Source organism: Haliotis rubra, unplaced genomic scaffold, assembly GCF_003918875.1.
Source record: "Haliotis rubra isolate DU_JTF1 unplaced genomic scaffold, ASM391887v1 Scf401, whole genome shotgun sequence".
Taxonomy (NCBI): domain Eukaryota; kingdom Metazoa; phylum Mollusca; class Gastropoda; order Lepetellida; family Haliotidae; genus Haliotis; species Haliotis rubra.
This window is the reverse complement of record NW_025767082.1, coordinates 190831-214806: the sequence shown is the minus strand read 5'-3', so window position 1 is coordinate 214806 and position 23976 is coordinate 190831. Positions and strand designations below refer to the sequence as shown.

The 23976-nt window shown below is 37.6% G+C and overlaps 2 protein-coding genes across 6 annotated transcripts; one reads left to right on the top strand and one right to left on the bottom strand.

The window, feature by feature from the left end:
• Positions 1-211: 211 nt before the first annotated feature.
• On the bottom strand, positions 212-18136 carry LOC124287566 (3-hydroxybutyrate dehydrogenase type 2-like). Of its 4 annotated transcripts, XM_046724054.1 has the most exons (11): positions 17516-17540; positions 12187-12296; positions 6995-7073; positions 6617-6713; positions 5876-5984; positions 3958-4018; positions 3080-3193; positions 2246-2304; positions 1749-1841; positions 1184-1244; positions 212-1148 (listed from the first exon to the last, which is right to left on the bottom strand). In XM_046724054.1, exons 1-10 carry the CDS (start codon positions 17529-17531, stop codon positions 1191-1193), a joined length of 792 nt encoding a protein of 263 aa, XP_046580010.1. In that variant the 5' UTR covers positions 17532-17540; the 3' UTR covers positions 212-1148; positions 1184-1190. The 4 variants fall into 4 exon arrangements, with proteins under 4 accessions (XP_046580010.1, XP_046580012.1, XP_046580011.1 ...); XM_046724056.1 differs by lacking the exon at positions 17516-17540 and adding an exon at positions 18089-18136 and having other exon boundaries at positions 212-1244; XM_046724055.1 differs by lacking the exon at positions 17516-17540 and adding an exon at positions 17684-17781 and having other exon boundaries at positions 212-1244.
• Positions 18137-18238: 102 nt separating this feature from the next.
• On the top strand, positions 18239-22306 carry LOC124287565 (IST1 homolog). Of its 2 annotated transcripts, none has more exons than XM_046724052.1 (3): positions 18239-18661; positions 19472-19922; positions 20568-22306. In XM_046724052.1, exons 1-3 carry the CDS (start codon positions 18393-18395, stop codon positions 20901-20903), a joined length of 1056 nt encoding a protein of 351 aa, XP_046580008.1. In that variant the 5' UTR covers positions 18239-18392; the 3' UTR covers positions 20904-22306. The 2 variants fall into 2 exon arrangements, with proteins under 2 accessions (XP_046580008.1, XP_046580007.1); XM_046724051.1 differs by having other exon boundaries at positions 20565-22306.
• The last annotated feature ends 1670 nt before the right edge of the window (positions 22307-23976 follow it).

Below are 23976 nucleotides of genomic sequence, written 5' to 3'. Positions count from 1 at the left end.
AAACCCATGTGATCAGTTCTGGTGCAGACAAACCCATGTGATCAGTTCTGGTGCAGACAAACCAACGTGATCAGTTCTGGTGCAGACAAACCCATGTGATCAGTTCCGGTGCAGACAAACCCATGTGATCTGTTCCAGTGCAGACAAACCCACATGATCAGTTCTGTTGCAGACAAATTCATATAGGAAAAAACACAAAATATCAAAACAGTCAACTCTGGCGAATCTTTATATAACCTCATTCAAAGCTTTGATGACAATGAGGTGGTTGTACCATCTTAACTTATTACATCATAAACCTGACCCAAAACAAATCCTCAAATTCTAAGGTGAATTTATGTTACAATCATGTTCCCACTGTCACACCTACTTTTCTCACTAATATAACATGCCTTGGACTTTTACACAAGATTCTAAGTTCTCAAAATGTGTATATTGTTGTATACTCCCCAGGGAGTTGAGATTGATAATGCGAGGTGCCGTTGAGATTGACATCCAATGATCGAGGGAAAAAATACCAGCGCCTTGAGCATGCACTAGTGCGTGGATATGTGTGCTATATAAATATCCTATAATAATAATAATAATAGTAATAATAATATATTCCCCAGGGAGTAGAGAATGGAATGGAACACAAAGAGAGACACTACTGTTCCGGGGTTCTTAATGAAAACAATCCAGTGAAAGATTAATACAAGACAATGTACAACATCATAATGACAAAGATTGTAGTCACATGTGACAAAATCTAACTCTTTTTGCATGCTATATATAACTTTTTTTTGAGTAAAACACATCCTCCTGAATGGAAATCTGTTATGACTATAGTCATGATAAAAATACAGTGTCCTTAACAAATTTCAAGTTTTGTCAGATCATAGGTTTTGGGACATCATACATTTTCTGACAGCTGTGCTACTCGAGTCATAACGAGGACTGTCGGGTCACACTGATACTGTAAACTCTGGAATGGTGGCTTGTGTATGGGATAAGGTTATCTCATCAATCAATCAACATCACAAATCAACATCATCATCAGTCATACTATTTTCATCACAAGCTTCTCTTGAGTACAACAGTTCGGCATATATCTGTAATCCTCCTCGTGTGACGGAAGACAGGACCCAATGTCAAGGACATTGGGGGCCATTCATTCCCATTTCCAGCACGAGCTGTACGGAGTCAGGTTGTTACAGACTCCAGCCACCATCAATGATGAACTCCTGTCCGGTTATATACGAGGACTGAAACAACAAACAGGGTTGGAAACAAACAAACAAATGATCTTTGACATATACGGCTTGAAACCAAGAAAACAATATATCCTTGACACAATACACGGGGCTGGGAACAAACACAACAATATATCCTTGACACAATACACGGGGCTGGGAACAAACACAACAATATATCCTTGACATATCATATGAGGGTATAAACAAATAGAGAAACACTAGATCCATGTTTACAAACAAACAGTTCGTCCTGCCCCATTATGTAACAAGACTGGTAACTTTCATTCCCATGAACGAGAAATCCAAGTTAACTCACACATGTGCCACACATCATAGAGTTGTATTACTGTAAACCAGAAAAAACTATGGCTGACTGTACATAAAACCATCCCCACCTCAAGGTCAACCATTGATGCCAAACAAACCTCATGTTGTAAGATTTTGCGACAACTTGTAACCTCATCTGGATTACAATGGAGGGATGGGTGCATCACTGCATCAGTTCACACGTACCTCATCTGATGCTAGATACAGCACCAAGTTGGCAATCTCCTCTGCTGTTCCCAGACGCCCAAACTTCTGACGTGCAATGAAATCTTTCATAGCCTAAAACAGGGAGTTTGTTGGTTGCAAAGGATGAAAACAAATGATTAACACATAATTAACAGGACTAAACAGAGAAAGCCTGAGTGATTCTTCGGCACATAAACTATATGTTTGATTATACTTATCCTTACTTTCTTTTTTGTTCTTTTGACAGAGGAGTGAAATTGACCAGGAAGAAACTTTTCAGGCTCTCTAAACAGCTGTCCTGAACACATCCTGCTCAAGGACGTTCAGGAGGCTGATGCAGATGATGTCAGCAATGACAATATCTGTACCATCACAACAAAAATAATCCTGCCAATATATTGACTTACAGTAGCAGTTGCACTGTTGTTGAGAAGCCTTGGTTGGTTCATCAATACACCATATGTTACCTAGACAAGATATATCCTTGCCACACCCACCTGTTCCGGGTCTGGCAGGGCATTGATTCTGTCCCTGAGTGAAGGCGTGTCGACCGTGCCTATAGAATAACACAGTGAGTTAACAGTGAGTGAATGTTGTTTTATGACATACATCAGCATGTCAGCAGTGTATGAAATAAGCCAAAGACCCAGCCAGACATCTGGGCTGGTAACTTCAAAAACTTACCAGCTCAGAAGAGATTTAATCAGTCCTTCTTAAATACTAAATAGGCAGTGCCAGTGGACACGTTATCTGAATATATTTTTTTCACCCGTCCATCGGGCTGGCTTGCTGTAAAATTAGACCGTCCGGCAGAAATCTAGCCCGTCTCGGGCGGTCGGACGGCCTTATTTAATACACTGATGTCAGTACTACACAAGTTTGCTACTAGTTCACCTGTTCATGAAGGGATACAATTCATACAATGTTGTTTTGAACACACGATTTTTTAAATATCTTTATTCTTTTTTCAAAGTATTCCATCCCCTAGAACAGGGTGTACATTGTACATGTACTTATACATTATACCCACATTACCAAAGACCAAATCTGGGTCAAGCAAACAAACGTTTCATCTGAGCAACAATGGTCTTGATGGGATGGGATGATAGCATTGTATTTTACAGACATGAGGTTCTGTCCACTAATGGATCAAATACAAAGGTCATATTCTGACCCAGAACCTCCAAGTGGGTAGCACAACAGACAACATAGTTTGAATCTAAAAAAATATCATTGCCATCAATGTCGCATATTAAGATTGCACTTGGAGACGACATCAGTCTGGTCACTTTAGGGTAAGCCATTAAACTGTCTCCTATAAAACAGCTTACCAGGACAGATGCAGTTGAATCTGATTTGCTGGGCACAGAAGTCAGCAGCCATCGCCTTGGTCAGCCCAATGACAGCTGCTTTGGTAGTAGCGTACACAAATCTGTTAGGGGTACCTGTCATGTACAAGGTAAACTAAGTTTAAACATTAACAAGGTCTTACAGTGGCAGTACTAAACAGAGTGGCAGAACAAATTAAAAGGCAGTAAACACAAAAGCAGCGGATATATAAAAAAGGCAGCGATGATAATATTCTCCTCACTGCAACAATGGTGAATTTTCTAAAATAAGGCCTTGGCTGAAACTTCAGGGTAAGAATGACCTGCACACAATTGCTGATCTTGTTTAACTTGAGATGCAATGTGAGATGAGAGGCAAGTGTTAGCTCCCCTTGTTTACCAGGCGATTCTAAAGTTCTCTGAGTAAGAATATAGTGGAAACACCCAATGGGTTATAGTACTCTGTTGTACCTTGTAGAACACTGTCTAGCTACAGCACACCCCTGCACCACTACTGTACAATGTTATACACAACATTGTTACACAATGAATAACATTATCACATAGCAATATACTGGGGCACCTGTCATGTACACCAATGACATCTCACCCTACCACACAAAGCTAACCTGGTATTGCATGACATTCCCAACAGCAGAACATACGAGTTCAGTGCTTGCATGATATGCATATCAAGTTCAATGATGAAATATTTGAAAAATATTGAACTGAACAGATATAGGAACCTGTATCTCTATATCCCCTACAACCATCTCTACAGCTACAACATAACATCTTCACCTTTGATACTGGAGGCCATGGAGGACATGTTGATGATATCCCCTATAATCATCTCTACAGCTACAACATAACATCTTCACCTTTGATACTGGAGGCCACGGAGGACATGTTGATGATGCTGCCTGACTTTTGGGTTACCATCTGAAAATCATGCATGCATTGAAGATATAATGATGGTGGTGAGGTGGAACATAGCGTTCAAGATGATTGTACATAAACATGGCTGTGTAATGCTTATACCAACAGAGGCAATATCAGGTTTAGTATTGATACCCCAGTCAGCCCTATATACAGATGCCAAGCTGACCAGAAGTTATTACAGACAGACAGACAGATAGTTTACTATAACTTCACTTTGTGTAAACATTAAAATATCATCTATAAAAGATATATACATAAAAAATAGAATCATAAATATACACAAACCAGTCGTTTAGGAGTTATGAGAGACTGAAAATAATTAAAACAAACAGCACAACTGTACAACACTAGTGAGATAAAAAAAAATTTCGTCTTATTAAAATACTATTGCAGGTTTTGGCACATATAACAGATAGGCTTTCTTTTTGGAGAAGTACTGACCATTTGTCCCAGTCAATTAGCATATAAAATTCCTAACACACAATGAAGCTTCTTTCAGCAAATTTAAACGTAAATCATACTATGTCCTGGGCAGTTAAAAATGACATCTGCTTCATCTTCATTGACGTGATTGTTACATAGGGAGCAAGTTCTATCCTCCACTGTGAAGCTTCATATCTCCCAGTTTCTATAGCCTGATTGGGTCCACTCCATATCTGAACTTCGCAAGGGCGCTGTGTTGATAAGTTTGTAACGGTAACTGCACGTAGTGTTTGACGTTGTAGTCACGTTTAAACAAGCAGTAAGTTCGAAGTTTACCTGTGTTGTTGCTAAAACGTTGTTTCCAATCACTTTTGAATTTCTACAAAAAGCTTCTGTGATATAGTATCTATCGTTCTTGGAAGTGTAAACTGTGTGCTGCAGAGTTCTGTACATCCGTTATCATCAAACAGTTTATGAATTTTGTAATACCAGTTCTTGCAGTTACATGACTTACTCTCCTCAGCCCAGATGAAGATTTTCTTATTCAACCTTGTGTCTCTCATTGTAACATACCTTTTCCATTGTCTTAACACTGCTTCTCTTTGCACGATAGATATCGGTTTCCATCCCAGATCTCCTAACACTGGATCTGTTGGAGTGTATCTCCCTACATTTAGAAAGAATCGCCCAGCCCTGTGCTGTATAGCATTAATACAGGAGTAGTCCTGGAGTCCCCAAGTCGTTATGTTATAACAGGCTAGACAAGGTTGTCAAATAACTTTGTAAACACCCTGGAGTTCATGCCTCCTAATTGCTTGCTGTTTGCGATCAAAAGCCCAACGCCCGGCTAGCAGACTGAGCTACAGCCTTGCAGTCACATTAAGATCCAGATATTCATGCAGCACGAGTCCCAGATAACAGTACCTGTCCGCCATATTCACTGTGACGTCTCCACGCGTAAAAGTAGACCGGGTTAATGGGACTGAGGGATTTCGGAAGTGCATGATCTTAGACTTGTCCGTGTTAAGACTTAGCTCCAGGCAGGGTAACAATAAGTGACAAGTTTTAAAATTTTGTCAGTATGCTGCTGACGGGTATTGAACCACAAACCTTGGCGACAGTCACTAACAGCAATACAATAACAACATAATGATTACCTATAACATTGCTGATGTCTCAGCGACTGAACAAATGCATGTGAAGCTCCACCATGACAGTAGAAGTTGGGGGCAGCCTAGTGGCTAAAACGCTCGCTGTCACACCAAAGACAGGGTTTGATTCCCCACATAGGCACAATGTGTGAAGCACATTTCTGGTGTCCCCCGCTGTGATATTGTTGGAATATTGCTAAAAGTGACGTAAAACTAAACTCACTCACTCACTCAGTAGCACTTGCCCTAATTATCTCCCCTGACTGTGCCCTCTGTGGCTCACCTTGGGGAGGATCTGTTTGCACATCCTGTACATGCTCTTCACGTTGAGGTCGAAGGAAAAGTCCCACGACTTTTCATCACAGTCCAATATGGTGCCATTATGAACAAACCTTTGATCAGAGAATGAAATATCAGGGAGTCTAACTAAAATATACCACAGCCAGTTAGATGTATACCGGTACATATGGAAATTAATCAAGCAACACCTAATTCTGTGAATTAAGAAAACAGATAATTTTTCTGAATGATTTATTAACATTTTGCATCTCGTTATCAACAGGAGATCCTTGAGAGGGCTGTTTTGATTTTCCTCACCCTTTCTTTTCACTGCAACATTCATATGGCATGAACATCTTTGACACATTTTATGCACCAGTTCATTAAAGTTGCTCAGTCTGAGAAGATATGGGAGTTCCATGTGTATATGTATCACACCACCTGATATACAGCAGGTTATATGCACGTATCACACAACATGATATGATATAATGTATGATTAACAGATGAAACATGCCAATGCCAACCACATACTCTATTTTTATCATATTTATTGCTGTTATTTTCATTCATTTTAATCGAAAATGTATATAAAAAGTATGAACCCAGTGGTTTTCTTGAAATGCATTCAAAAATATATATTTAATTTTTACAGAAAAATGAGGATAAGAGCTCCTTGTGGACAAAATTAAATAAAGTGAGTCAGGCTGGGATCTTTATCAACTAATTCTGGGAAATGTCTTACCCAGCACAGTTGAATACAACATCAATCTTGTCAAACTTGGCAATAAATGCTTCAACATCCGCCGTTGATGTGACGTCCAGGAGCTGTGTCTCAATACCTGTAAAGGTCAAAGATGGACCACTGTGTTCACAAACCCACGATGAGAGATATATGGTTACAACTCTTTCTGATCACCAAGATATTTTACCAACCCTTTTCATGCTTATCCACTTTTGTCTCCCAAGTGATCTCCCTTGAAAAGGATGCATATTTTAAACCAAAATTTCATGTCATGTTTATTTACACTAAAAAAACTATCTTCTTAATTAATGCATTAATACAATATGTTTCTATTTATAATGAGGAATGCAACGAAATGATACAAGCATGAAATACTACCTTTTACAGATTCAAGCTCCTTCAGCTTGTCAGTGTTGATGTCTGTTGCAATCACCCGGGCTCCCTCCCTCGCCAGCGCCTACAGTGAAACTCGGAGTCAGTGTGTGATACACCCCTAAACCTTCTTTACTGAGCCCCTAAACCTTCTTTACTGAGCCCAGTGTGACAAAACAAAGATTCAGACAATCATGGCTGACATTTGAGCACCACCTGTTTAGTGTACTGATTGGAAAGAATAGGTCATTAAAGTGTAATGTTGCACTTTGGTCATATTTTCTTGTGGCCTACTGCTTATGAAATGATCGGAGTTTTCTCCCTTTGAATCATGATGTTTCACCTCTAACCCCACAACAAGTGATGTTTGTGTATCTGTTTAGGAATGTGAATTTTGAAAAATGCTTATGACCCAGATACTATTTTCCAGATGAATATGCATTCGTTTAATCAGAAAGGTTCTAAACAGCACCAACTTCCCCCCTTAAATGGTTACCACGCCAAGAAAATGATAAAAAGGTAAAAGTTCAACTTCACAAACAATGAGGAAAGTTCAGATATGGGAAGAATATTTGGCATCACATGTGAACATAACAATCAGTCAGTTTGGACTTCCACTCTTAAGTATAGTTGCAGGGAACAGTGTCTTGTAGCAGTGACAGCACAGAGTGACAGCACTAGGGATACTACTGAGAGGGGCGTGCAGTCAAGGTAATGACTATATGTTTAAAGTGGTATTGTTATACATCACGTTCTGCTTTATTCCAACCATGACACAAACCACTCTGTAATGTCTGTAAACGTCTGATCGATAACACATTTGTTGTTTATACCAGGTTTATTCTTCTTGACTGTGTGAGCAGATACAGCAGATGGCGGATGGAAACATGTGGCATTTCTTAAATCACTGCACCACTCACTCACAGGAGGTAATCATTACATCTCACTGCAACGTCCACTATAGAACACAGCCCTCACATGCCATGAGTGGAGTCAAGGCACAAAATGGATTATTTATTCAACACAATGACTTTACAACACAATGACTTTACAACACAATGACTTTACAACACAACAACTTTACAACATGACTTTACAACACAACAACTTTACAACACAATGACTTTACAACACAACGACTTTTACAACACAACACAACACAACAACTTTACAACACAACGACTTTACAACACAACAACTTTACAACACAACGACATTGCAACACAACTTTACAACACAACTTTACAACACAACGACTTTACAACACAATGACTTTACAACACAACAACTTTACAACACAACAACTTTACAACACAATGACTTTACAACACAACAACTTTACAACACAACAACTTTACAACACAACAACTTTACAACACAATGACTTTACAACACAACAACTTTACAACACAACTTTTACAACACAATGACTTTACAACACAACAACTTTACAACACAACAACTTTACAACACAACTTTACAACACAACAACTTTACAACAAACAACTTTACAACACAACAACTTTACAAAACAACTTTACAAAACAACAACTTTACAACACAACAACTTTACAACACAATGACTTTACAACACAATGACTTTACAACACAACGACTTTACAACACAACGTCTTTACAACACAACGACTTAACAACACAATGACTTTACAACACATCTGACCTGGATTCATGGTCAAATAATCAAATGACAATGATTCTTTCAGAACAATAAAATTTCATGTCCAAGATATTTTTATTTTATTTAATTTTTTTAATTTCCCTCACGACCTTTCGAGACCATTCCATGGAATGGTCTCGAGACGTCATGAGGGAAATTAAAAAAGAAGAAGTTTAATCCATAAAAATATCTTGGACATCAATGTACAACTTCTAAATGCCACTGAAAGACATAATAACATTTCATGTAGAATTAATATAATCTACAAACAAATGTACAGTTTGTTGGGACCAACATTATGTAGCTTAAAGTAATGTTGTCATGAATACTAGCATACCTGGCAAAATGCTGTAAAGAAAGAGTCTAGTTGAAATTAACAATCTGCTTTACAGACAAACTGTGACCTTTCATTTTCATAAACTGTACACAATGAAATGCACAAAAGATTTCATATTAGAAAAGTTGTTAATTGTGATAGGAATCTACATAACAATCATTACTGTAGAGTTGTTAGCTAAATTATCATTTCCATCCAATCCTATACTAAAAAAAGTGTGCACAAACTTACCTTTTAAAGAATATTGGAAGGATAAAAACAGAAGATGTCTTCAGGCTAGAATAATGACCATGACCCTTTTGACTCTCACGGAGGCTAATCCAAGTTCATACTCTAACTCGGAGTGACTTCCCCTTGTATACATGTTGCTGAATGAGCATCTAGTTCAGTGGTACAGTCACTTTAGCCTTTATTTTTCATGGTTCACATTGATGTCAATCCTACATCATTATTTTCAAGTAATAAACAATTAGATATTAGACATAAGGTTAAACCATCCACAATTCTCAGCAGTTTGTACATAACAATGTATAGGGACATGCAGTTTTCACAACTGAGTTTAAAACATATTTTTAATCATTTAACAAAGAGAGAAGCTTATTAAAATATTTAAACTGGATGCTAAATATCTGTTTCTATTTTTGTGAAAGTACATACTGGCAAACAAGGAAAAGTTGGACCGGCGCAGAGAATGTGTTTACAAGAAGTAGGCGGTGCACGGCAATGAGCAAACCCATTGGTTTGTGAAAGGTAGAGATGTAGGGTAGTGCACGTGCATTGCATGACAATGAAATTGATTCATCGTGTAGCTGCACACACCTTGCTCATAAGACTCTCACGCTGGTGTAGCAAGTCACACTACACTTGATCGCGGACAACCTGCATGGAGCCCCTTCACTAACAATGTCAAGCACCAGAGGGCAGCACCCATACATGCTAATACGGGTCAATTGTCAGGTCGGTGGTCAACTTATACTTGTTTGCCAGTATATTTGTTTCAATTCCTAAACAGTATGGAACATTTTTTAATACTGACAATATACATAATTAATACCAAGTGATAGTACAATTTCAACAAATATTAGGTGGTAAGAGCACCAAAGATATCTTAGCCCTATAAAATGCCTGATGGGCATGTTCTCATTTCGCCTACAGTCTTTAAACAACATTTCATGGTCTGTTGACTGTTGATTATGCATTGGTAAACTAGTGTCACCCCTATGATCTAAAAGTGGACTCTTCTAGTTAAAGTAGTTTAAGGACAAAAAGAATTTATTTCTGTTATTTGTCAGTTATTCTGTTATTTGTCATTTCCCGATCACAATGATATTCCTGTGGCAAGAACATCCTGAACTTTGATCAGCTTGGAACAACCAGCCTGGCTGTTTAATAAATAGACCAGAATAAACCTATCGGCCTCACAACCCACAGCCGTTTGTATTCTGTAATGAACGCAAACAAGGCGCTGTTATATTCACATCATATCACAAATTCACGTCATATCACAATAGTATTAAGGAAGTTAACTTGTGCAGATGTCCACTTAGGAGATAAACATACTGTGTTGGAAAATTAGAGGTTTATAATGAAATTATAATAGCTTTAAATTTTAATTAAACCCTACGTATAGCGTGAGGTTTTAAATACAAAATTCAGAGCTATTATAATTCTATCTCTATTCTACCATAACCGTGTTATTAATATTAAAAATAATACATATTGTATTGGAAAATCAGTGAAACAGGATTATACATGTATACCTCTGAATGACTGTGATTAACCACAATCCAGTCTCAACTTGATAAGGTGATCAGCCGCGTCGAGGGCCTAAAGGGGTGATCTTTAGAACAAATGTATTATGTTACCTACGTATACGTATAAATACTAAAATAGTTTGAGCATTTTGAACATTTGTGATGTGCTTTCTTTGAATACAAATGTCAGTTGAAATATTTGGTAGATGAAATTTAAGATGTAATGATTTTAGTGCAATTTCTATTTCCATCAGTGAAAATGACATTGCTACTTTTCGATAGACACAGAGACCAAACAAAGAGAAAGCCTTACACTGGTTGTAAACAGTCTTTATTCACATTTCCTATGCACTTAGATAAACAATTTCTAAACTGTTCGATGTTTTAATATACCAGCTATGACTTAATTTGACATATATAAACGTTTATGAAATATAAGGAATTATGCGATATTTGTTTCATTTTTTTTATCTTCCACCCAAAATGTAGTTTTTGATGCATTTTCAAATTTATTTGTACTTACCGAAAGTTCCAACCGTTGTCTCCCAGATGAATAAGATAGATGTGTAACAATGATTTGTTTTGTTTGTGAAAAGAACACTAAGTGGTGCTATTTCACTTACACCAAACAAAGGTATCAAAATGGTTCTATTTTCGTAACGCTTGAGGTTATGTAACATGAAAGAAACCATGATATGGCTTCACAGTTTCTATAGTCATTAATATATTGTGCATGCAGAACAACAGTAAATTTGGATGTTAGGCAACATATAATCCATCTAATCACAGGATATACAAGGTATGATGTTGGTATTTGTAGGTAATTTAGAAAATGAGCCTTCAAATTCACTGATCCACCAACTTGTCACTTTTAGAGATTAGTGATGGCAACTGATTTTCACAAGAGGCAAATATGTTGACTTTACATTGGTACAAAGAATTACAAGGTGCAAGCAATTCTACTTTGGACACCTTATACCTAGCTGTGTACACTTTTCGTTAGAATCGAACACATATCTTTATAACAACAGTCGATCAAGATGTAGTGTGGCACTGACCAGTGAGTCAGGTTCATTATAAGAGTAGGGGTGAAATTTCTAATGCAAATTAGCCTACAGTATTTTTGTATGCGAAATGGGATGTAGGCGAATTGAGATGTAGGCGAATAGAGACTAAACCGGTGCATGATGGAAAATGACTTGATGTAACATGACTGAATATTACATAATGGTGCCTGAATATTACATAATGGTGTATGACAGAATATAGCTTTATTCTTCATGAATTGTACAACAGCTGTTGTTCATCCATCTGCATGACAGAGCCCACATTTGTTTTACAAACTCTACTACAGACAATGTGCATGATCACAATGCAATGTAAGCTTCTTTGAAACAAGAGTACATCTATATAGAGAATATGTACTTACCTCAGCTGATGCTCTGCCGATGCCTTGTGCAGCAGCAGTAACGATAACAACTTTACCATCAACGCGACCCATGTTGCTCCACACCTGATGCACGAGCAGTGACTGACGATCTGGAACACACCAGTGTATTGAACAGACACGGTAAACTGGAGGTGACCAATATGTCCCCTGTATTCGTGATGTCACGTATAGTCAAAGGTCAAGGTTGCCAGATGACAGTCAGCTGTTTATCAGCTGTTGGTCAAGTCAAAACAATATTGTAACGATTAGTAACATCTTGGTCATGTGACAAGTATACAGGTGTAATGTCCCACAAATGTATTGATTTCTGAACATGAGGCATTTGATGGCGATTATATTTTTATATTTTTATTATTAGGAGAAAATATTCATATTTGCCAGTTCAAGTGATTGCATTAATATAAAAGCAGGTTCATGTTACATATTCATGTAAGATAAATGGCTGGCTGCACAAAGCATAACATTCAGTCGGTTTGACGTATGGTGAAATGATGCAGTATAATTTTAAAGCATTTCCAAAAGATCTTTGCAAACGCTTTCACACAGGACAGACATATCCTGACAAGACAACTTCATTTTGGATTACATCTTCTGACCATTTCATATTTTATTTGAGCAACTCTCATATACCAGAGATCATATACCAATATGAAATTAATGATTCTTTACATCCCTGTTCCATGTTTGGAAAATAGACTAATCCACAGAAAACCACCAAACATCAGCATTATATGTTTGGTGGAAGAGTTCATTAAACAACTGTGGAGGATAGGTTATTACATATTATTGCCCTGTTTAAAGGTATACTTTGAGTGGTGTTATGTGGCAGTGATATATATTGTGTAACATTGTTCTAAGTGTTATACATTGTGCATGTGATATTCAGTGGTGGTGTGCTATATTCAGACTTGTACTATATTTTGATTGAGTTCTGGAAGGTACTACAGTGTACTACCACCCATTGGCTATTCTGATACAGGGATTTGGAGAATTTTCCTGCATGTTTTTCTTCGGTATATAGGGGGAGTTAACTCTTGTCTCTCATCTCACATGACGTTTTAGGATACAAGAGGATCAGCATAATGTGTGGTGTTCATTATACCCTGCCAGGCCTATTTTGCAGGTTGGATTATTGTATCTGAGAGGTGAATATCACTGCTCTTGTGCTATATTGCCTTTGAATCAATGTACTGCCAGTCTAGTTTGTACGGCCATAGAGATACCTTTGTGTTGATTGTGAAGTTAGTTAATGTTAGAATACAACCATTAATTACATCATGTGTCTTTGTTGTTTGTTGGTTTTACACCTAGGTGTTTTACAGGCTGAGTCTCAGGTAACGTTGTAGTCTCAACTAAAGCAACACATAACAGTGGGGAGTCAGCATGATTCGGAAACATCCATAGACTCTGCATGATCCATAACCACCAAGGTCTGTCCTCCAGGCTGTAGAGGCTGGGTAGTCTAATACTGGCCATACAATAATAATCACAAACCAGGCTCACTGTGATAATCACAGGTGAGAGACTGACCTTCACACAGTATTGAACAGAATTCAGTTATATTACAGTATGTCACAGATAATGTGCTATCATGGCTATAGAGAGTATGCTATCATGGCTATAGAGAGTATGCTATCATGGCTATAGAGCAATTGCTGTCAGGGCTATAGAGAGCTGTCATGGCTATAGAGAGTATGCTGTCATGGCTATAGAGAGTATGCTATCATGGCTATAGAGAGTATGCTGGCATGGCTATAGAGAGTATGCTATCATGGCTATATAGAGTATGCTATCATGGCTATAGAGAGTATGCTATCATGGCTATATAGAGTATGCTATCATGGCTATATAGAGTATGCTATCATGGCTATAGAGAGTATGCTATCATGGCTATATAGAGTATGCTATCATGGCTATATAGAGAGTATGCTATCATGGCTATAGAGAGTATGCTATCATGGCTATAGAGAGTATGCTGTCATGGCTATAAAGAGTATGCTGGCATGGCTATATAGAGTATGTCATCATGGCTATAGAGAGTATGCTATCATGGCTATAGAGAGTATGCTATCATGGCTATAAAGAGTATGCTATCATGGCTATATAGAGTATGCTATCATGGCTATATAGAGTATGCTATCATGGCTATATAGAGTATGCTATCATGGCCATAGAGAGTATGCTATCATGGCTATATAGAGTATGCATCATGGCTATAGAGAGTATGCTATCATGGCTATAGAGAGTATGCTATCATGGCTATAGAGAGTATGCTATCATAGCTATAAAGAGTATGCTGGCATGGCTATAGAGAGTATGCTATTAGGGCCATAGGGCATATGCTATCTTGGTTATAGCAATGAATATCTTAAAAATCAAACATAAACCTGATATTCAAATTTTCTTTTGCAAGCAAAGTCAATATCAGCTGATGTAGATCCATTGTATAGGAATGAAACTCTCCTTTAATTCATTTACATTGAGGAGCTGCTGCTGAATATATTTGCCACTTCTCAACTTTCATGATCCCAGTTTGGTTTTGTTTGTTTATTGTGTAACACCACTCACAGGACTATTCCCACTATATGGTGGCGGTCTGTAAACAATGGAGTCTGGACATTCCATTGGTCAACAGCATGAGCATCTATCTACGCAGTTGGGATATGATGACATGTGTCAACCAAGTCAGTGAGTCTGACCACCCGATCCCGTTAGTTACCTCTTACGTTAAGCATGGGTTGCTGAAGACCAATTCTAGCTCAGATCTTCACAGGTTTCATGATCCAAGAGGAACAGATTTTGGCAGCAACCTATCTTTACCCTCATAACACAATAAACCCAAAGTATGGAGATGTTATCATGCAATATTGTTTTGGGATGGTAAGTATTTTGGCATAGGAATATAGGATTTGGTTTCAAAATTAAAATAACAGAAGCATCTCCTCTATGGTGGTACTACATAAAATTTCAAACCACAGTAGATTTATCTCCTAGCTTGGAAATAGTTCATTTTTTTCTTGAGATATATCTACTTTTTATTATATTATTGGGTGACTTACATATTCTATAATTTAACAATAATATTTACTATTAATATACAGTCAAATCCCGATGAGTCGAATGCCGGTGTCTCGAATATTATGCATAACTCGAAGTACCTGTCGGTCCCCACCATTCTCTGTTATAGTTGTCATCATTTGATTTCCGGTTACACGAATTTGTCTCATAAATACACATGATGACTTGAGAAGGAAATTTGTTCCCATGAGATTCAAACAACAGCAATCTTGTATACATAAGCCGAAGTCTGTCAATGAGAAGTTGATTGGCGTAGCAAACTGATCCAATTAACAAACCAGCGCAGCTCACACCTTTCCGCCATTGACGGGTGAGTTCAAAAGGCTGATTAGTGATTTTTTACGGAAATCACTGTCTGTGCTAATGAGACTGGAACTGATAAGGTGCCCCTATTATTGATAGGGAAATCATTAGATAAACAAATGATTAGGCAGAGGAATTAGGACTGGATCATCCTTTTTTCTACCCTTATAGACATACCCATGTCTGGAATACATCGATAAGTCGAATTTATTACTTGGTCCCCAGCGATTCGACTCATCGGGATTTGACTGTAGTTGTAGGCAACGGTGAGGGCTCCTTGGCTTTAGTTCTATCTATTGTATCTGAGGGCTAACTGCTGAAAAACATGGCCCAAAACTGTAAACAAAAATAACTGCCAAACGGTACGTTTTAGCGACTTGACCTGTCCACACAAAATTGTTGGGAATTCGATTGTGCATCTGTACAAGAGATTTGGAAGTGTTGGTACAATTAGTTTTTTTAGATATTTCCTGTCAAACTTTGAAATTTTGGAATTAATTTTGAATTATCTCCCCTTTGCTATTGGGCCTAGAGCCTTGAGATTTTTAAAGGTCACATGCAACTAAAAAATCAAACATAATTAAAACACAATTATCACTTATTCATGACATATAATATACATTGCTGGTTATGAAAAAACATAAAAACAAAATTATAAGCATACAATCGCAAATCAAAAGTGCAATATTTTGTACTTGGGTTTACTTCCCAAGAAACGAACCAGCCGGGATACCGAACCCAGTCAGAGCAGGTGGGTGTGCACTCAAGTGTAATGGCTGGTTCATTTGCAGATGCCCTCACGGGTCATTGTGTGTGTATATATAGAGATGTTGGGTTTTGTAAATACATGCTCATTTTTTGTGTATAAATTTTGCAATCAACAGACATCATAACATGTCATGTGTACAAGTATCACACCTGCCTGTCTGTGTAGTTACATAATGTGACAGAGACCGAACTCGGGCCATAAATCAATGCGTTTTGTTTATGGTGTATAGCCTGATATAGGTGCCAATAAAACAGACATTGAGTTTTGTCTGTGACAACGACGTATCTATATCACAGTTAGAAATTCTGTCGACGCTAAAGAATGACATTGCTTTTAAGTATCGAACTGAGAAAGTGACTCGGTAAGAAGAACGTGTGGTGAAATAGACAAATGAAATTATATAAACAGTTAAATCGGTAATCTTCTGTAATAACATATAAAAAGCTCGCGCCTGTGAAATATCAACAAAACATTAGAAAAATAGCTCACACCAAAGCCTTCACCGAATATTCACCGGACAACCCGCTTCCAAGCTCCGCGAACCTATTTCACTGCACATGTGCTATGAGTGCAGCCCAGCTGTTGAAACCACTTCAATTCCCCCAAGCTCTGGGGGAAAGTTAGTGAATCGTTTGAACTACAATTTCGCGCTGGTTTCTTCATCGCGTTATTTTTCAACTTTATAATTTTAATTTGCATTTTTGATGATTTTTTTCAGTAAGTCCATACCGAAAGGTATCAGAATCTGCAAAGTTGTGTTTTACGTTGCATCAGAGACCATATAATATTATATGGTCTCTGGTTGCATGTGACCTTTAAGGGGAATATCTACACCCCGATGCGCATCTGTGTGATTTTTTGTAAGCGATTTGGAGCATTGGTTTAGGAGTTATGTTTTGTACAAAAATCGGCGGAATAATACATAACAATAATAATCCGAACGATTACAATATGTCTTCTGCCTAGAGGCAAGGAGCCCTAATTAATAAGTTTCATTTAGACACTAACAGCTGAGATTTATACAGATTATCTTTATTAGAATGATTTTCATGTCATTATTTACTTATAAGGTTGCAAAACAATGGGCCAAACAATGTAGGTCAGTTGTAAAACAATGTAGGTCAGTTGTCCTTTAACAGGCAGATCCTATATATCTACATGACTTCATAGGCATGGCCTTGCATTGGGGCTACCAGAGAAGGGGCGTTCCAGCTTCACAGTTTCTAATTTTCTGATGATGACATGAGCATTTATTCCTAAATCTTGTATTCATATGCCACTTGCGATTAAATTTAATAGAAATGTATGCTCAATAAAAACGCTTACCTTGGACTAAGGTGTAACACAATATAACACAAAACTTATCAGATCTCGTTGACCTGAGACCTTTGAACTCGGACCTTTGTTGTCGTTATACAGAGTAGTGTCCCCTGCTGCGAGTTTCGCAATCATCCCAAACGTCTGTCATATTTTCATGAATAAATACTTAATTATTTCTTATGGAATACTACTGGTACTGTTGAGATCTATTAATAAAATTAATCAACGACACAACTAAAAACCCAGAGACCATATGGTCTCTGTAAAAACGTATGGTCTTCTGGGATCATCTTTTCTCTCTCTAAATTTCTTATAAAAATATATAAATAGATAGATATGATTTTCGGTCTGCTTAGGGGGGAAATATAGATCTATATGTAAACAAGAATAACATGTAACGAATTTGCATACAATGTTCGACAAGGCTGCTCTACGCGTGAAATGCGGGCATGATTCCGGATCTCTATTTCAATCCATCATTTTATAAAAATAGACTAGCTCCTAACAGCGATAAAACCGTCCTTCTATCGCATAAATATCGAGTCACTTCGAGTGCACTGTGCCAGAGCCTGAGATATGACGTCACAACATGTCTGACCTAAGAGTCTTGTGATCGCTTGAATCTATATAAACAGTGTTTTGATTCATACCCACGTTTCGTTCAGGTGACAGCTGGATTTATCTGTTATTGTAAGTTAGCAGCTAAACTTTCACCATGTTCAAGAGCGGGCCTAATTACACAAAACTCAAAACTAACCTCAGACTGGTGATAAACCGTCTGAAGTTGTTAGAAAAGAAAAAGACGGAAATAGCTTTGAAATCGAGAAAAGAAATCGCCGACTATATTACAGCCGGTAAGGAAGATCGAGCCAGAATCAGGGTGGAACACATCATTCGTGAAGATTATCTGGTTGAAGCTATGGAGCTGTTGGAGATGTACTGTGACTTGCTGTTGGCACGGTTTGGGCTGATTCAGACACAAAAGTAAGACTTCTTGTATCTTTTCATCATGTGTAGGTTACAAAGTTAAGAATTTATCACTAAGTAAGAAAAAGGTAGATGTGTTTTAACTAAAATTTATTTTTAGTGTACTTCCCTATTTATCAGCTAAATTATGAGATCAAATGTTCTCTACTAACCCAACCCAACATCAATGACGGAATAGATGACATCTATCTTCCCAAAATGTGCTTAATGACAGTCATTACTCCAAAATCGTCACCTCGGTTGTTTTTTATTGTGTTTTTTTCTAACTACATTTATACTATATACCCAAGGACGCTCCTTGTTATCACAGCAAGTCCCATCACTTTTTGCAACTTAAACAATGATCATTTGATTTCTTCTGTGTTAATTCCAATATCTCCCATGTTACATTTGTATCACTGTACATCAATCTTACATTGTGTAAACATATCAGATTGTATATACATGTACCTGTAAGTAAACTCACATACGCTCACTCTGTATTCAGATAATTAATGGGTTGGTGGGGTCCCAAAGTGGTTAAATCATAAGCTTGTCATGCCAAAGACCCAGGTTTGATTCCCCACATGGGTACAATGTGGGAAGCCCATTTCTGGTATCCCCTGCTGTGATATTGCTGGAATATTGTTTAAAGCAGCATAAATCTAAACTCAATCATTTAGTACTACTGGTAATACTACTACTAATTAATAAAGCTATTATCTCCCCTAAAGTTTCATGTCTTGTTGCTAAGAATTGTTTACGTATAAACATGTTAAAATGTAGTCATTCAAAAACTTTACCATTATTATGTATTGATTTCTACAGAGAACTTGATCCTGGATTGGAGGAATCTATTGCAAGCATAATATGGGCAACACCCAGACTACAAGCTGATGTCCAAGAACTGAAAGCAGTTACTGATGAATTTACAGCCAAATACGGAAAAGAATTTGGTATGGCATGTCGATCAAATTGCCTGAACAATGTCAGTGAGAAAGTGATGCACAAACTGAGTGTCCAAGCACCACCCAAGACTTTGGTGGAAAGATATATGGATGAGATTGCCAAGTCTTATAATGTCCCATTTGTGCCAGATGCATCGGTCATGTCACATGATGAGATACTGTTGGCAGAGAACATGCTGATAGATTTTGGAAACGAAGACAGGAAAGGAGGAGGAGGATCAGGCCCAAGTGGTGGTATGGGGGCACTCCAGCCCGTACCTTCAGCCTCATCAGCTCCTTACCCAGCCAACAATGTGTCCTACCCCCCACAGGTGCGATGGCAGTAGATACTGTGTTATTGTTACATGGATAGACATTATCACTAGTCTGCTGGCTTATTTCGTAATGTTGATCAAAGGGCTGCAGTAAAATTTTAGACATTATCTAGTACTTATAGTAGTAGTTCATATGTGCCAAGGAGCCATCACTATTTGTGCTAGGAGACTTTCTGTAAAATTATTTTGTATATGGTGTATAATATATTAATGAGGATATATTTCTCTGTTGAACACAGTGTTGAAAATGCTTTGCTAGTCTCAAGATGAATGTTTTAATGTTAATAATGGACATACTCACTATTCAGAAATATTTTCAAATCTTCTTCGATTGATGATCAGGCTTCATTTCCATTATTTGTATCAAATAGCAAAGCAGCTTTGTTCTTCTGTTTAAACTGTCAAATACACATACATGAGTATACCCATTACATAATTTAGTATATTTTAACAAATCATTATCTCTCTGAGGTGATATGCTTAGTGCTAAATTATTTTATACATGAGACAAGACTTTGTTTCAATTATAATTGATAACAACATTGTAAAGAAATTGTTTGCTAGTTTTTCTTTGTGTCTATGTAAGTAACGTATATAATGCTGTAGCAAAAACTTACCCAGTCATCCTTGTTTTTTCAGCACCAACCTTATCCCGCTGGTAAAGTACCCCCTGCACTACCAACTTCACCCCCCGCAGGGCCCCCCAGCATGTCACCACCCCCAGCATACAACACCCCTGGCTACCCTGAACCGAGCGGTGCTCAAGCCCCCTACCCTAGTCAGGATCAGCTGTATGACAACAATGTCAAGCCAGCCATGCCCCCCAATCCGGGCTTCAATATCCCCGATCTGCCGGCCGTCCCCACCAATACCCTCCCTGACCTGGGTAACACTGTGGGGTCAGGATCAGCGGGGGGAGAGGATGTTGACTTTGATGACCTGACCAAGCGGTTTGAAGCTCTCAAGAAGAAGAAGTAGTTTCTCTACATTTGAACAGTGTGTATAATTCCCGTCAAGATTTTAAGCAGTATGTGTCAAGATGTATTCAACTGTTTATCATTCACATCTAGCAAGCATGATGAAGATGATGATGAAATCAATATAATCCCCCTGGTAAATACAGAAGGCTGTGTATCATTGTATGCTACTTCCAGACAAGAGACTCACTGTGGCCATGGTTTCAGATGTAATACTATTAAAAATGTTGATATTTGAGTCTTTGGATCTCTACAGTTTTCGTCAAGAAGTTGTGTTAATTTGATCTTTGTGGAGAATTTAGAATTGTTAAGTGTTAAGAGAAAGTAACGTGAAGGCCACTGTTTTGTTATGCTTTTCACCTACCATACCACAATGTACTTGGTAACAATGTTAGCAAGGGACGTACAAAGACAGATGTCCATGTTGAAGTGAATGTGTTATGTGTATGTATAATATGTATGTATATATAGACACACACTGATTTGTACATTCATATATTAAACATTTTAAACCCTATTTTCCCATTCTTTATCACCAAGGTGATCCACATATTTATCTACGATTGTTTCTGATTAGCTGTTGTCTTTATTCCCCATATAGAACATTAACTTATTGTACTTAAAAGGCCATTATGACTTTGTTATGAGTTACGAGTAGATGACAAAAGTCCAGAGTCATTGTCATTCATAATTTCCGCAGGACAGTTTGTCCCAGGATAACAGTTCACTGGCTGTTGGGTTTAATGGAAGTTGGGTTTAATGTATGATTTGTGTAAGAAATACTGGGTACTTGATATCAGTCTCATAGTTAATTTATTGTGGACTAATTGTATGGAACTGAAATTGTTTTCAAAATACTTTCAAATACTGATACAGCAATGTTGATATGTCTTAGGGAGTCTCAGGAACATAGCTGGTACCATATACGGCTTTAGAAATTTGCTCTTCTTAAGACTTGGCCAGACGACCAGTGTAGACTAAACAACTTTAGTCCTGACAACTGGTTCGGAAGTATAGCCCTGTTCTGGTAGTGGCAAGGAAGCGCTACCACCTTGTAATTCCTACTTGTGGCCACAGTCTGAATTTTGGAGGCTGTATATTCATTAGGGTTCTACAAACATATTTCAGTTAATAATTAGAAAGTTCCGGGTATATTAATAACTTTGTTTTTAGGTTTGGTTTGCACATTACAGAGCACCAGTAAAAGATACCTGACATGGCACTGATGTTAGCAATAAGTTACATGATGGCTTCAGATGCATCAGCTGTGTATCACTGCTTGGAATACTTCATGTTGTGACACCCAACTTTCTGATTTGATGCCTTTTCCTCTGTCAGGCCTGTTTATAATTCTCTGCGCATTGCAATTTAATGTTTCATTAATATAACCATTTTAAAATATAATCAACTTGTGTTTTGTTGTTTATGGATTATGAGAATATTCAGTGTGAAGACCTCGCCTGGATGTATTACTGGCTGGTTGTATGTCTATCCACTGTCAGACTCACAACCTGGGGGAATGTGGGTAGACATCTTGGTCCATAGGGATAACTACTTTGTCACTTGGTTGATCACATTTAAATCGTACCTGAAGCACATTAATAAAGTCAGTAGTTTTGCTCAGTCCCCTGTTTTGTAGCAGGAATATCCCTGCTATAATGTGTTCCTCGCTGACCCAGCATATACCATTACACAAGGTTTACTGAGAAATAACCATATGTGATAAACAACAAAACACTTCCCAGCAGACATTACATCATTTGGTTAGTTCTGCAACATCTCTGGCAGACTTTTAATCCACTTGGTTATGAAGTTGCAGTTAGGAGAAAAACATTAACTAAGTCATAATTAGGTCAGTAGCGTCCATTTTGATTGTTATTGACGTAAGCTGAACCATGTGAGTTTAGTAGTTCTGCTATCTGATTGGTCAGTCTTACTTTGAGGCGTCCTAATGGTTCTTGTTTACAGTGAACAATAGTCATATATTGCACAGTACACCTAAATGCTATACAAGTTCTAATATAATCGCGGACTATCATTTGCCACTACAAAATTTGAACTACATAAAAAAATCTCTCACGATTGAGCTCGCTATCTACACAAGAAAACAATGTTGTCACGGAAGGATACTTGTTGAAGCGTCCGTAAAATATACACAATGCCTCCTACTGAGTTTGAGTTGGAAGATGAGGATTTAAAAAAAACAACATTCATTGTCTATGAGATTTTGCTGTTAAACTAAAACAAAATTATTTGCCTCTATATGCAACAACATATTTACTTTGTGGTTAAATATAACACTTGGCAATACTCCACTTATACACCTATAACGCTTACTGATCAGGGTTCAGATTGGTCTCTAAGATTCCTTTTATAGTAAGAGGTCGCTTTCTGAATCGGGTCTTCGTCTCATAGCAGTTTCGCGTGATGTGAATCACAGGTACATTAGTTTGACATAAGTGAGTCATCATTAGTGAAATTCCCATAGACTTGCATGTTAATTAACTCATGGAAGAATAATGTTCATAAATTTAGTTTCGGTCGAATTGCTTTCAATACTTATCTACCAGCTGGGAAATCATCTCAGCTACATACACATAATTTCCATTCAATTTTCCGATGATTATTAAGAAAACTGCAAATATTTGAACAGCATATATTAGAAATATCAATCAAGTTTAAAATGGCTGTCTATGGGATATATTAAAAGTTGTACTTATATATGGTGCTTTATCAGGTGTCATTCAATAACTAATCAACGGAAAGATGAAAGACAATTATGTACACGTAGCTGAAGATGATTTCCAAGATGTTTGCAAAGTATCAAAATAAAATGACTTCTGCTCAATTTATGAAAATTATTCTTGCAACAGTTAACATGTAAGTCTATGGAAATTCCACTAATGATGACTCACTTTTGGCCAACTACTGTATGTCTGGTCCAGACTCGATGATTTACAGCTTCCGTCACAGAGCTGGATTATCGCTGCGTGGAGCGTTGAACAAGCAAATATCCCCACTCCCTGTTAAAACTGAAATACGCCGTATAGTATAAGTAAATACTACAACACAAA